The sequence below is a fragment of the Mobula birostris genome, chromosome 27 (genome assembly GCF_030028105.1).
Source record: "Mobula birostris isolate sMobBir1 chromosome 27, sMobBir1.hap1, whole genome shotgun sequence".
NCBI lineage: Eukaryota > Metazoa > Chordata > Chondrichthyes > Myliobatiformes > Myliobatidae > Mobula > Mobula birostris.
The window spans coordinates 32,358,408-32,374,455 of record NC_092396.1 but is presented as its reverse complement, the minus strand read 5'-3'; the positions used below and the strand labels follow the sequence as shown (position 1 = coordinate 32,374,455).

At 42.3% G+C, this 16,048-nt stretch overlaps 1 protein-coding gene and 1 long non-coding RNA gene across 3 annotated transcripts in view; one reads left to right on the top strand and one right to left on the bottom strand.

Moving 5' to 3' along the window:
- Positions 1 to 6,070, bottom strand: part of LOC140188698 (endothelin-converting enzyme 1-like) — a 214,600-nt gene extending 208,530 nt beyond the window's left edge. For both annotated transcript variants that reach the window (XM_072245232.1, XM_072245231.1), the window contains exon 1: positions 5,936 to 6,070. Coding sequence is in view for 1 of the 2 variants with exons in the window: in XM_072245231.1 (XP_072101332.1) it covers positions 5,936 to 5,938 (3 nt within the window). In the remaining variant the exon portion in view is untranslated. The remainder of the gene's footprint in view (positions 1 to 5,935) is intronic.
- LOC140188699 (uncharacterized) lies at positions 5,141 to 11,038 on the top strand. Its single transcript, XR_011883359.1, has 3 exons — positions 5,141 to 5,465; positions 6,599 to 6,884; positions 10,594 to 11,038. It is a non-coding gene; the product is annotated as an uncharacterized lncRNA (long non-coding RNA).
- The last annotated feature ends 5,010 nt before the right edge of the window (positions 11,039 to 16,048 follow it).

The following is a 16,048-nucleotide window of genomic DNA, read 5'->3' as shown; positions in this document are numbered from 1 at the left end:
TGTTGTAAACCATTTCCTTCAGCTGAAAGCAAAGGTCTCAAACCACGAAAAGTTTTATTTTACTTGCTTGGGCGGCATTGAAAATATTTCTGTTCACAACAAATAACACTAAACTTGCTCAAAGATTTGAAGGTACCCAGTGAGATGTTATTTTATTATTGCAATCAGGAAGAAGCGATATTGTTCTGGATTGGCATATGTAAAGGATCTAGACTGCTTGCTTCACTGGTCTAACCTAGTCACAATATGTCATTTTACTTTTACCTTCTAATCTTTCAGAAGACCTTTAGTCAACAAGCTCCAGCTAGCAAATCCAGCATTAACACTGAGGCACACAAAGTCAATAGCACAGTGAATGATATTTAAACCAAAGAGGCTTATTTATTCATACAATAAGGTATGGGTGTTCTTGGCAAGGCTAACATTTACCTCCCATCCCAAATTGGTTAGAGAAGGCCAACCAAAATGGAGTATTGTTTAATAAGATGTTAGTTAATATTGCTGTAGAAATTTGGAAGATGATGCAAGTTCAACCATTACTTCTATGGCTACCAAATACACAAGAATACATAGCTTAGCCCTCTAGGAAGACAAGGGCAGTAGGTAGATGATCCTTCAAGGTAGAGTGACCATAACATTATAGAATTCTTCACTGAAATAGAAAATTAAACATTTTCACTCAAACTACGTATCTAAATTGAAATAAAAAGCTATAAAGGAGGGAGGAAAGAGTTGTCTATGATAGATTTAGGAACTTCATTGAAAGACATGATGGCACATTGGCAATTACCAACATTTAAGAAATAAATGAAAACAAAAAAGGAAAAGCTACCCAATTATAAGACGAAGACTGTACTGTGGCCAAACAGGAGTTCTATAAAGTTGTCAGAAAACAAAATGTAAGCAGTTTAAAATCCCTGCCAGGAAAGCTCCAGGAAACTAATTAAGTGATGAAAATTGGAGTGCGAGAATAAACTTGCAGTAGGAACATAAAAGTAGATGAAATGAGCTTCTGCAAGTTGTAAAAAGAAAAAGATCTGATGTCAGAAACAAGAGAATTTGTAATGGGGAATCAAAGAAATGACAAAAGAGTCAAGCAAATTCTTTTCTTCTATCATCATGGAAGAGGACTTTCCAGAAATGCTAGGTGGTGCAAGAGTCTAATAAAGAGAAGTAAAGAAAATTAGTATTAGTAAATCAGTAGCTTTAGAGAAATTAATGGGAATGACAGCTAATGATTGTGTGTGACCTAGAGGTGAATTCTCAACTAGTGGGGTTCAATTCTCAACTGTTGCCCTTGTTCTTCTTAGGGAGCAGAGACACGCATTTTTGCGTATTTCCATAGATGCTGCCTGGCCTGCTGAGTTCCTCCAGCATTTTGCGTGTATCGCTTGGATTTCCAGCAACTGCGGATTTTCTTTTGGATGTGCCGTATTTGGATTTTCAGAAGGCCTTTGATAAAATTGCACATGTGATTATTGTACAAAATTAAAGCACCTGGGATTCGGTCAACGTACCTCAGAGACAAACAACTGATTAGCAGATAGGAAACAGAATAAGTGGATAGCAAGCGGACTCTAGACCCTTCTAGTTTTACATAATATGTATCAGAGATTTGGACTGGGCAGCGGAATGAAAAGTTTCTAAGTTCCTTGGACACTAACTGGATGACATTGTGAGGAAGATGTCAAATGGCTGATACAATATAATCTAGATAAATGAAACACTTCCCTGGAGTGGATTACATCAAAGACTATAGTACCTGTTAGGTGGAGGCCTTCAAAAGTGAAATTTTGAGAATACAGTGTTTGTATGTTTCTGACAAAATAAAAGGCAAAGATAACAGGTTTCTTGGTTTCTGAGAGATATTGAGACCCTGGTTAAAAAAGAGAGAGGTGCACCGAAGGTATGGTAAGTCACAAAAAAATGAGGTACTTGAGGAGTATAAGAAATTCAAGAGAAGGTTTCAGGAATTCAGGAGGGCTAAAACACTTGAGTTTCCTCTTGCAGACAAGGTGAATTAAGAGCGAAAGGATAGCAAGGGACAAAATTGGTCTTCTGGAACATCAATGGTAATCGATGCTTGGAACCAGAAGAAATGGGGGAGATCTTAAATGTATTTTTGTATCAGTGTTTACTCATGAGACAAGCACAGGCAGAGAAACGTAGTGAGGCAATGCAGCAGCGAGGTCATGAACCCTATACAAATTACAGGAGGAGGAAGTGTTTGCTGTCTTGAGGAAAATAAGGGAGGATAACTCCCCAGGGCCTGACAAAGTGTTCCCTTGGACCCTAGTGGAAGCCTAGTGCAGACATTGTAGGGGCTCTAGCAGAGACATTTAAAACATCCTCAGCCACAGGTGAGGTGATGGAGGATTGGAGGAGACCTAATGTTGTTTCACTGTTGAGGAAAAGCTCCAAGAATAAGCCAGAAACTTATAGGCTGGAGAGCCTGACATCTGTAGTGGGAAAGTAATTGGAAGGTACTTAAAGGGACTGGATAAAAAAAGCATATGAGTACAGAGAGGAAGTGGAGTGGGTGGTGGATTGGTGTGAGAATAACAAACTAAACGTGAATGTGGAGAAGACAAAGGAAATCATTGTGGACTTGAGGAAGGTGCAGACAAGCCATCCCCTTCTGTGAAAAACATGGCTCCTTCATAGAGCGAATTCACTGCACCAAGTTCCCGGGAGTTCACATCACAGATGACCTCACCTAGTCCCTTAATATCACCTCTCTGAACTAGGTGGCACAGCAGCATCTCCACTTCCAAAGAAGATTTAAAAGTTGAGGCAGGCAAGGCTCTTCCCCCCATCTTAACTGCATTCTACAGGATCATTAAGAGCATCCTGACAAATTGCATCTCCATTTGGTATGAGAACAGTCGAGCATCAGACCAGAAGCCCCTACAAAGGGCTGTGAGAATGGCTGAAAAGATCATAGGGTTCTCTCTACTGCCCACTGGGGACATTTCTCAGGAGCGCTGCAGACTCAGAGCCCTGAGTATTATTAAGGATCCCACCCATCCATCCAGTATCCTATTTGACTTTCTACCACCAGGCAGGAGACTACAATGAAGTTGATGATGGGAGACTCACAATGATGATGGAGAGGTTAGATCAGTGCAAAAATATGCCAACTGGTCCACTAATTCTCTTCCCAAGCCTGGCACACAGCTCCATGGTTGGGGGGTGTGTGTGTGTGTGTGTGTATATATTATATATATATATATGTATTAGATACACACACACAATTCAGTAATGCTTGTGTCTGGGGACCAATAAACAAATCTCACCCAGACCCTGAGCAGCTTTAAGAGCTTTGTTTGATAAACTTAGTAGAGGACTGGTCAATGATCCCAAACAGATTTGTAACAGCTTCAACATCTTCCCATGGTCATTAGCTTTGTACACCACTTCCTGTAACACTCCCAGCTCTGCATGCTCAATTCGCCAACAGCTGGTACAAGTTATAGATGCAGCTGTTTCCATGAGGATTAAAATCAAGAGTGACTATAGTTGCACAGTATCTCTTACAACTTCAGAGCATTGCAAAGTGCTCTTAAATAAACTATGCAATTTAAAAAAAAAACGCAGTTGGTACAATTTTGTACTCAGATTTCTGCAGGAAGTTGAGATTTGCTATGCATTATGAACACTGTGGGAGAAGAAGTAGCAATAGATCATCCAGCACCACAGACTTACACTCTCTCGCAAGGTCATTGCCAATCCTGCTGGTCACTCTAGCTACTGATACCACCATTCTATATCGATCCAAGCAAATTTCCTGGTGGCCAACCACTCCTAATTCCTACCCTGATTTCCATTCCAACATGCCGGTCTATGGCCTCCTCCTGTGTCCCAGTGAGTCCACTCTCAGGGTGGAGGAACAACACTTCATATCCTGTTTAGGTTGCTATCAACTTGATGATACAAACACTGATTTCTCCTTCTGGTAATAATTTTCCACCTCCTTCCCTCTTCTGTTCCTCACTCTGGCCCCTTGCCTCTTCTCACCTGCCCATCACCTTCCCTTTCTCCCATGATCCGCTCTCCTCACCTATCAGATTCACTTTTACCTTTTCCATCCACCTGGCTTCACCTATCACCTTCTAGCTAGTCCTCCTTCCCTCCCCACCCCAACTTTTTATTCTGGCATCTTCTCCCTCCATTTCCAGTCCAGAAGAAGGGTCTCAGTCCGAAACGTCGACTGTTTATTCATTTCCATAGATGCTGCCTGACCTGCTGAGTTCTTCCAGCATTTTTTTTGTGTGTGTTGTTCTGGATTTCCAGCATCTGCAGAATCTCTTGCGATAGTGACTTAATATTCGCTAAGGTTCCCAGGTTTACAGTTGTAATCCCGTTCCAAAAACATTGTTGCTCATCTAGATTCAAAATGAGCATCCTATCTGATCTACGACTTTCAACTTTCCGACTACAGGAAGCAGCTCCGGTATCTGCCCAGTCTAATATCTATCAACCCCAGTCTGAACTCTTCCCCATTCAATGTTCCCCTCATCCCAGGAACAAAGGTCATAAATCCACACAGGACCATCTCCAAGAGAGAGAGCATTTCCTACAGCAACTACGTGATCTACGAACATTTCCCCAAAGAAAAAAACTGAGCAATTAAGTTTGTACTCGGGTTGTTGTTTTGCACAGCGGGAGTCAGCCAGGCAACGTAAGTCAAGGATCGACTTAGCGACTAATCAAAGAACCGTACCTGCAAAGAGCAGCCAGTACAAAGCAGTAATATTCATAACCACTTTTCAAGAAAAAATTGCTATGGAACCAAAGCCCCGGGTTGCAATGATTTGTCTGTTTAATAAATACAGCGAGCCACCTGTCAACTGAAACGCTCGCCTTTACTTGCATCCCGGGGACTTTGACTCAATTTAGAACCTCAGAAATTATCTCCAATTAACCGCTATGCCTTTTAAATGTGATACCGCCCTCATCTTAAAGTATGAAGATTAGGCAGGTTCCTGTCGGACTGCGAACTCTGTACACTGTGCCTGGCAAAGGAACAGAAACGGCTACTTGCCAGAAAATAGTTGATTATGGGTTCATCTAGGGAAGTGCGCACTGCCGTTATAGACCACACGCCATCCATAGAGAATCAGGAGATAAGCAGGGTGGGAATGATTAGTTGTTCCGTTGTGGAATCTCTCTTCTCACCAGCGCACTGGTGTGGTTCCGCTATTTAGTTTGGCTTCTAGTTGCTTACTTCTTTCGGCAGAACCCATCCCACCTGTGGGAATCAATCGCATCTCCCTCCTCCCTCTATGCATCGCCCGTAACCCTAACACCGGGCAGGCAACAGACGCCTTCTCTAGCTGCAGAGACTACGATTCATCCCGCGAACTATACAGTATTCTCCCGTCACCACTAAGATGTATTTACGTGAGCAGAAGTAATGTATACGGTCGAAACACAAGCACGTCGCCCTGGGTAACGGTAGGCAGGTAACCAGCACTCTTTTGAAGTATTTGTGCAACTTGTTTACAGCTCGGCTGCGCACATCTGTGCACGCTTACTCGGTTCACATCTGGGAGCAGTCACGTTATTTACCCACAGTCTCTTGGCAATTACTGTACCCTGAAAGTGGCAACCAATAGGTCGGGGAAATGCAACGAGCCCGGGTCAGATTTCAGACAAGTAAGGTTGGCCAGTTTACAGTTGCCGGAGTCCTAACCTAACTCCCGGAACTTGAAGTGGACAATTAAACAGTCTAAAGCGAACACGGTGAAACGCGGCCAATTTCCCCTTACGAAGTGAATGGGTCAATGTTCTTAGGGAAATGAAGCGCCCCCGAGAACACTTTCGCTACGCTCTCTATAGACTGACGAGAAGACATTTCCCGAAGGCAAGGAACACGGTTTCCGCAAACTGTGCGCTTTCAGACCCAAGCCAAGGACCGAAAGCCCCTTCCTACCATTGTTAGTGCCTCGGCACGACTCCACACTCGACCTCCAAAGCTCCCACCTCAGCGCCTATCCTGGCCTTGCGCGCCGCTGCACAAGGCGAGGCAGCATCCAACAGCTCTGATTGACAGCTCTTCCTCGTTGATTGACGGGCTCAACCAAATAAAGGAGCTCGGCCAGCTGGGCGGCAGTGTCGCGTTCGGTGGCTGATCCACCAATCCCCTTTGGGGGGGCGGGGCCTGGATTAACTCCCTGAGTCCTGGAGCGTGTAGTTCAACGAATTTGCATTTGCAAAACACTGAAAATATATTGATTTAGGAAAATAGACTTCAGTTAAGTGATTAAAGCATGTATCACTTATGTCAAGGTTGATGAGAAGGTTGAATTTTAAATGTCCTTAAAGACATTTCAGTTTTGATGATATTTCTACTCTTGGTAACTTTTCAGTGGTCCTTTCACAAAAACATCGAGGGCCCTGCGAACAGGGGTTCCTAACCTTGGGCCCACTGACAGCTCGGTAAGGCTCCATGCCACAAAAAAAAGGTTGCGAACCCCTGCAATCCGGATGAAGGGTCTCAACTGCTGCTGTTAACAAATTTCATGACACATGCCGGTGATAATAAACCTGATTCTGATTCTGACTTGAAACGTTGACTGTTCATTTCTTTCCACAGACACTGCCTGACCCATTGAATTCCTCCACTTGTGTGTTGCTCCCCCTGCACACCAGGTCTTTCAACCTCAGAGTCTCAGAAGATATAGGGGTCTGCAGATGCTGGAATATAGATAGAACACCCAAGACGCCAGAGGAATTCAAGCAGCATCAGTGGAGGGAAATGGACAATTGTCATCTCGGACAGAGACCCTTCATCAGCACTGAAATGCAGAGGGGACCGAGTCAGTTTCAAAAGGTGGAAGGAAGGGGCGGAGTGAGAGCTGGCAGGTGATAGGTGGGTCCAGGTGAGAAGAGGAGAGTGCAAGTAATGACAGAAGCTGTGAGGTGACAGATGGAGGAGATAATGGAGAATGGAGTCTGATATGAGCATGGAACCAAGTGAGGAAGGTGAGGACAGCAGATGGGAATGGTAGGGAAAGGGCAGATTGGATGATGGGCAGATAAATGAAAGGAAAGAAACGGTGAAGGGGGTGGAGTGAGTGAAGAAAGAACCGCCTCGATCAGGAGGAGAGAGAAGAACGGAGAGCAACGAGCAAAAGTCTGAGAATTTTCTGTTTGTGCTGTCAGGTGAAATATGAGGTGTTATTCTTTAAGGCTGATTTATACTTGTGCGTACGGGCTACGCCATAGGCCTGATTTATACTTTTGCGTAGCCCTACGCCGTAGTGAGCATGCGTAGTTGTGTCTGAATCGCCCTGCAATTCACCGCCAAAATGCTAGTTGGCAGTGGGGTTTCTATGCCACTGTGTTGAGTTTCTTCATGAGAGACATGAATGAGGAAATGCATTTCAAATGTTTTCGGATGTCGGCAGGTAGATTTGACGACTTGGTTCATCGTCTCCAACCATTTATTTCGCATCAGTGTACAGACATGGCGGAGAAAAGCAACCGGAAATGTGTAGGAGGAAATGCGATGCTACCAAGCCAACCAATCACAGTTGTTGCGGTCTGCGTCGCCACGACGCATGAGTTACATTTTTGGGGAGGTGCACGTCACCCTACGGAGTAGGGTACACGTTACCTACTGTGTACATTTGATGCACAAGTATAAATCAGCCTTGAGACTTGCCCTGAGTGTAGAGGAAGCTGAGGATAGACAAGTCAGTGTGAGAATTGTCACCTCCACCGATCAATAGGTGCACTTAATGTCAGAGAAATGTATACAATATACGTCCTGAAGTTCTTCTCCTTCGCAGACATCCATGAAAACAGAGGAGTGCCCCAAAGAATGAATAGCAGTTAAAACGCTAGAACCCCAAATCCCCCCCAACTCCCCCTCCCACACACGAGCAGCAGCAAGGCAATGACCCTCTCATCAGTTGAAATGAAGGCTCTCAACCTGAAATATTGATCATCAATTTCCTATCACAGATGCTGCCTGACTTGCTAAACTCTTCCAGCTTCATATTTGTTGTTGTTAAGAACTCAGTGCTGACACAAGGTCCCCACCCACTTGGCCAACAACCCCTTTCCCTCCACACATGCTGATTGACCCGCAGAATTCCTCCGGCAGAGTGCCTTTTCCTCTGGATTCCAGAATCTGTGCCTTTCAATCGCTCTTCGTTTTTAAATACCCCTCATTACCCCACCATTAAAGGTTAATTACTTCACATTTTACCCACATTCTATTTTGCCTGCCAGGTCATTTCCCATCCACTCACCTACCTATTTTCCCTGAAGCCTATCTGAAATCTCTTTACTGAACCAACCCACCCTGGCTATGTGGCAGCAGTGTATTTGGTTACCCCGTATAAAACGCTGATGCAGATTCAGAAATGGGACTCCAGCACTGATCCCAGTGATAGCCTATTAGTCACAGCCCCCGAAAATGACCTATCGATTCCTACTGTTTTTCATCCAATCCTCAAGCCACCCAAGCATATTGCTCCCAATACTGTGCACTCTATTGTTGCCTAATTATCCCCTTTTCAAATACCTTTTGAAAGTTCACATGCATCATGTCCTTTGCTTCACCCTTGTTTATTATGTTAACAAAGCTATCTAATGTCAAACATAATAAGTATGGTAACACACACAAAATGCTGGAGGAACTCAGCAGGCCAGGCAGCATCTATGGAAAAGAGTAAACAGATTATGTTTAGGGCCGAGATGTTTTATCCCTTTCAAAAGTCCATATTGACTTGCCCTGTTCAGTCGTGATACTCTAAATGCCTTGTTACAATTTAGTAACAGATATAAACAGTTCCCTACTACTGATCTCAGGCTAATTGGTCTGCATTCCCCATTTTCTCTCTCTCTCTCTCTTCTTTTGTTGATACTAGAGTTATTTTGGCCACATCCCACTCTGTTGGAACCATTCTAAAATACTTGGAAATCTGGAAGATGACAGCTTGCGCTTCCACCATCTCCATAACCACCTCCTTTAAAAAGACTGTGTATACTTTTTGACATCCTGAGATGTTTCAGTTTTTCAAATCCCAGTAACTCGTCCAAAACTATTTTTAATCAATGCCATTTCTTTCATTTCCTCTTTCAGTCTAGACCTGTAGACTGATTTTACTTCCAGTTCTCTGTGTCTTCTAGCATGAAGACAGACAAAATACTTATTTAGTTTCTCAGCCATTTCCTTATTCTTCAATATAATTCCTCCTGTCTCAGTCAGTGAAGGACTCACGTTAACTTTAGCTGGTCTTTTTATTTAAACACACCTGCAGAAACCCTCACACTCTATTTCTAGACCTTCCACTCACCTTTCCACCTCCTTATTCATGGCTACACCCTCTTTGATGAATTCTGAAATATTCCATTTCTCAGGTTTACTGCTTTAATTGGAAATATTGTATGAATTTTTGCTACATCTAATGGTACTTTTAACTTGTAAACCAGCTATTAATTCTTAAAATATTTACCCTCATGCCTTTTAATGTGGTTTCCCAATCTATCACAGCCAATGTAAGCTTCATGTCCTTACAGTAGCTTTTTAAAAAATTAAGACCCTCGTTACAGACTGAACGAGATCACTTACAATTTTTATATAAGCTGTCATATTATGATTGCTACTCGTGAAGGGCGTCCTAACTACCAGATCATCCATTAGTCCATTCTCACCCCACAATAATGAATCAAAATAACCCTTTTCCTTTGTTGGTTTGACAAGATACATTTCTACAAAAAATATCACTAATGCACACCACAAATTCATTCTGCAAAATTCTCACTTTTGATTGGCTTGACAACAGTATATGTAGATTACAATCCTACATGATTATCGTATTACCCCTGTTACATGCATCCCTAATATATGACTTCCCTGAATTACCATCACTGGTTGGGGTCTTATATAAAACTCTTACCAATGACTGCTCTTCCTGCTGTTTCTCTGCTCCACCCAAACTGATTGAACTGCATTTCCTGAGCTAAGATCTCTCCTCTCTATTTCCTTTATCCCTCTCTTCAGTATCAGTGTTTCCTTTTATTTCTCTCTTCCCTGGGATGGATAATTCTCAGACTTGACAATCTTGTGACTATGTCTCTGTAATAGGAATGACATTTAACTCCTAGTGTGCTATTATGAACAGCATGATTTCAGATAAAGGACTTTCAGTTTTCCCTTTGACCATTTTCGCCTGCTTTGACTATAATTGGAGGCATCTTCCAAAATCTGTATGCTCTGCCCCCCCCAACACATTCTGATTTTTAATAACTATTTTGTTAATTTGCACTATCACTTTGTCCTTTGTTTTACACACTTACTGGCCACCTCCTGAACCTAATAAAGTGGCCACTGGCTGTATGTTCGTAGTCTTCTGCTGCCTCAGTCCATTCACTTCAAGGTTCAAGGTGTTGTGTGTTCAGGGATGCTCTTCCGCACACCACTGTTGTAATGCATGGTTATTTGAGTCACTGTCACCTTCCCGTCAGCTTAAACCAGTCCGGCCATTGTCCTCTGACCTCTCACATTAGCAAGGCATTTTTACTCAGAGAATTGCCACTCACTGGATGTGTTTTTTGTTTTTTTTTGCATCATTCCAGCACCTTCCAGACCCACGACCACTACTATCTAGAAGGACGAGAACAGCAGATACCTGCGAACACTACCACTGAGAAATCCCCCTCCAAGTCACTCACCATCCTGACTTGGAAACATATCACCACCATTCCTTCATTTTTGCTGGGTCAAAATCAAGAAATTCCCTCCCTAACAGCACCGTGGGTGTACCTGCACCTCAGGACTGCAACTGCAGCGGTTCAAGAAGGCAACTCGTCACCACCTCTCAAGGACAACTAGGGATGGGCAATAAATTAGTTAGCCGGACGAAGGTTCTCGACCCGAAATGTTGACTGTACTTCTTCCTATAGATGCTGCTTGGCCTGCTGCATTCCACCAGGATTTTGTGTGTGTTGCATGGGCAATAAATGCCGGCTTAGCTGGCGACACCCACATCTTGTAAATGAATAAATAAAAAAATACTCTGTCAACTCCAGAGAGACTATTGAATTATTTCATGGTTAAGGTCACTTAGATCACATTTCTTTCATATTCTGATATTTAGTTTGAAGAAGACTTGAACCTCTTACCATCTCCGCATGCTTTTATACATTGGGTGGCTGATTAGATATTTTCATTAACAAGCAGATGTACAGATGTTCCTAATAAAGTGGCCTCTGAGTGTATCTTTGTAAACTCCCCATGGCTGGGACTCTTCCTAGTTATCTAGTTCAAAGCTTCATCTATGTTCCATGTTGAATGATTCATTGGGACATTGGTCCCAGCCAGGTTCTTTTGAATCCCTTCCCAACAAAATAGTTTCCACTTTGCTTAGTACTTCTGCCAAAGGCTCCCAAAATCAACTACATTTCTCCCAGCCATTGATGAAGGATGTAATTTCATTGGAGTGCAGAGGAGATTCACCAGGTGTTGCCCAGATTGCAGAACATGTTCTTTGTCCAATTCAGGTTATTGATTCCTACATACATAGACCATAACAAATGGACCTTTTCTTTTTTCTTCCATTTCCTCCAACCTGAGGTGATGTCCTTAATCCTGGCACATGCTAGACAATCCAACGTCATGGACTTACACTCCACTGAAGGATATTTCAGCCCCAACTATTCTGTTCCTATAACTAAGACATTTCTTTTCACTCCTGAATATTCATATACCACAACACTGTGACCAGTTTTCTTTCTTCCCCCTGCAGTCTCTGCATTTGTTTACACAGGTTGCAAACCCCTCATACATTTTGGACATTGGCAAAGGCCGAGACTTGTGCAACACTATCCCTTCCTCTCTCATTTGTTGTCACACATAGCCTGTCTCTTTCGACAGTGCAATCCAGAAACATTTAGTATAAAGAATGTGACTGCATCCTGAAGTATCGAATTGATACTTTATTAATTACATCCTTCATATACATGAGTAAAGATCTTTACGTTACATCTCCATCTGAATGTGCAATTTATAGTAATTTATAATAAATAGTATTCAATTAAATATACACACACACACACTAGTGTTTCCCTCACTCTCACATTTCAGTGTTCAAAATTTCTGACTCTGCTTCATCAACTCTAAGCTGAAGTTCCTGAAACTGCAAAAACTCAATTAAATCTTTCTCTGTCAGGGAAATACCCTGTTTTCCATCAAGTCCCATATACCTCAATCACACTCATCACCTTTTGTTTCACATCTGTCTTAAAATATTTATTTAGCATAATTGAATTACTTAATTCTGTCTCATCCACTGAAGCCCCTCACTAAGCAAGGTCCACAACCTGTGATCACGGCATTCGCCGAATGCTGTGCCAGGCCCATGCACACACAGCTTTCAGATGGCAGCACACAGGCAGTTTCCCAGGTAACCTGATTCAATTAACCAGTTCCAGCTGGTAACCCAATCACCTGGAAGACTAATGGTTGCTTGTTTACCATTTCACACGACTGCAATTTAAAACTGAATGGTTAAGAGAATTTAACCATGAACTAAACTAAACAAACAAAGTATCAGAATAAAATTAAAAAAATTTCCTTACTCTCTCCACGAATGCTGTACTGAAAAAGACACAATGCTCTGATTAGATTTAGTTTTACACCAGTTCAACTGAAAATTTCAGCTCTTCTTATAGCCGATGAAGTACTCCCAAAAATAGGTTGTCATTGTAATTTAGGAGCTGCTGCAGTCCATTTATATACAGCAAGATCTCACAAATAGTGACATAATAATGACAGAACATTAGGGATAAACCTAGTCAGGTCACTTGGGCGAATGCCTTAGATCTTCTTCACTTGGTGCCATTGGGCCTGGAAGGGCAGACTGGGCCAGATTTAATACTTCATCCATAAAATGATGGTGCAGCTCTGTTGTGGTGTACTGGTGGAATGTGTGTTGAGATATCAACATGGAATTTGAATCTCAAAACTCTTGACTAAAGTTAAGGATATCTGTGGGGTATCACTGAACACAGCCAAACATCATTTATCTAGACACCTGGTAATCATTGTTTGAGTTTTAATTATGAGAGAGATGTGAAGGAGAGATCTGAATTCAGATGTAATCTCAGGCATTCTAGTGCATTGTTAATACAATGATAGAACGTGCAACTCATAACTTAGAGCTCAGAACTGACTGATGGAACTTCAAATTCAATGAATGATTGTAAAATGCAAGAATGCGCAAAAAAATTTGCACATGGGTGAGATCTCAAAAACAGCAGTGAGGGAATCTACTGTGAGCTGGGATTGGAGTGGAAACCAGGACAACAGGAAAAATCTTTGCATTTTTGAATGAAGCAATGCAAACTTTTTTTTTAGCAATTTGAATTGGAGTTTTCAGGAAATGGGTACTTAGCCAGAAGATTTTCTCTGTGCGAGCAGAAGGGAAAGGGAAAAAAATAGTGTTAACTATATTTTGGAATAGAATGCATTGCTGATAAAATTCAGAGAGAGATGCACGTCAAAAAGTGGACAAGGAAACTTACTGCTGATTAGCACCGGCCACCCTGCCTTAGCTGATGTGCCAGAACATATACAACTTTAACTCCAGTAGGAAGCAGTGAGAATGGGTGTCCTTGTCCATCACCAGCAGTAGCACAGTAACATCACCACACACAGAAAAGCCTGAGCCCTGCCAAGCGCTGACTGCAGTAGGCTTGAAAGAACCACACATGTAGTGGTTAGCACAATCACTTTGCAGGCCCAATTGTAAGACCAGGGTTTAACTCCCTCCATTGCATGTAAGGACTTTGGACGTTCACTCCATGGCTGCATGGGTTTCTTCCAGGTCTCCGATTTCCTCCCTCATTCCAAAGATGTGTAGTTAAGATTAGCATGCTGTGTTGGTGCTGGAAGTGTAGTGATACTCCTGGACTGCTCAGCACAACGCTTGCTGATTTGATTTGGTGCAAATGATGCATTTCACTATATTTCAATATTTTGGTGTACATGTGACAAATAAAGCTAATCTTATAAAGCCCATGGTGCTACAGGAAAGGTACTAGCATGGATAGAAGACTGGCTGATTAACAAGAGATGAAAAGCAGAATTAAAGGGAGTCATTTCTGATCAGCTTCCGCAGAAAAAAGTGATGGGACCACTTCTTTGCACTTAATATGCCAATGATTTGGATGATGTAATTGATAGCTTTGTAGCCAAGTTTGCAGACAGTACCAAGATAGGTGGAGGGGGAGGTAGTGTTGAGGAAGCAGGGTGTCTGCAGAAGGACTTAGACAGACTGGGAGAATGGGCAAAGAAGACGCAGATGGAATATAATGTAGGGAAATGTACTGTCATGCACTTTGCTAGAATGAATAAAGGCATAGACTATTTTATAAACAGGAAGAATATTCAAAAATCAGAGATGCAAAGGGACTTGGGAGTCTTCGTGTAGGATTCCATAAAGGGTAACTTGTTGTTCAGCTGATGGTAGGGAAGGAAAATGCAATGTTAGCATTTATTTTGCGAGGACAGGAATACAAGAGGAAGGATGTAATGCTGAAGCTTTATAAGGCATTGGTCAGACTGGACTAGGAGTGTTGCGAGCAGTTTTGGGCCCCTTATCTGGGAAAAGATCTGCTGGCATTGGAGAGGGTCAATAGGAGGCTCATGGGAATGAAAGAGTTAACATGAGGGGTGTTTGATGGCCCTGGGCCTGTACTTGCTGGAGTTTAGAAGAATGAGGGGAGATCTCATTGAAAGGCCTAGATACATTGGATGTTCAGAGGATGCTCACTAAAATGGGGAAGCCTAGGACCAAAGAGCACAGAGGAACGCCCATTTAGAACAGAGATCAGGAGGAATTTTTTTAGACGGTTGAATCCAAGTCATTTGCTATATTTAAAGTCGATGTTGATAGGTTCTTGATTAGTCATGCCATCAAATGTTACGGGGAGAAAACAGGAGAATGGGGTTCAGAGAGATAACAAATCAGCCATGATGGAATGGTGGAGCAGACTCGATGGGCTGAATAGACTAATTCTGCTCCTATGTCTTAAGGTCTTATCATTTTATCTTATAACCAGTAAGAGAGGTGGATTAACTTGAGCTTGTCCTTAACAAAGATGTATCTGCCCATGACAGTATTAGCAGAAGAGTTCACCACTCTCCCTGTAGAAACAAAAAAAGTCCATATTCACACAGAGAATGTCCACTATCATTTGTCAGTACAAAATGGGAAGATTCAGAAAAGATACCACAGCTCACTATTGGACTGATGCTGAGAGCCATCAAAAACAGAGCACTGTATTCCACCGCCATCACCACCCCATAGGTTGGCATGGGTACTCACTCCAACATTGGCATCAAGTCAGGAGAAGGGTATTGGTTCAACAAAGAGCAATGAAGAGCATGCTAGCTGCAGAACCAAATGTGCTGAAAATGATACAACACAATACCTATCAACATCGACTTTAAATATACCAAATGACTTGGATTCAACTGTCTAAAAAAATTCTTCCTCATCTCTGTTCTAAAGCTACAATAGAAAGTTATCTTCATGTGAAACTGCAGAAGTACAATGCCTTACAATGAACTCAACTAAAAAATCTCAAAGTTCAGCTGTAACGTGTCATGAATGTTGGCGGAGAAATAACTAACTGATGAGGAGAAGATGGAGTCCAGCACATAATGTAGGAGATGAAGTAGAAGTGCTTGTAACTGTCTTCAACCAGCAGTGATGTGGGATAAATCATTTTTGCCTCCCTTGAATCTTTTTCATCACGGAAGTAAAGCTTCAGCCAATTGGATTCACTCCATGATATTGGAAAATATCTGTAAATGGAGCAGTGATTGAATTGCTGAAACTATGCCCTAGATCTAACAAACAGATTCAGTATAACAATAGCACGAAATGAAGGTTACCTCGGTTTGTCTAAGAAAAGGCAGGACAAATGAAGTGTGATCAAGTATTTCTTCATTGGTCACCTACAATCCTCAGGAGAGCCTCAGTTCATGTCATAAGGGGGCGCTGGTGGCGGACCCAGATGCAAGATA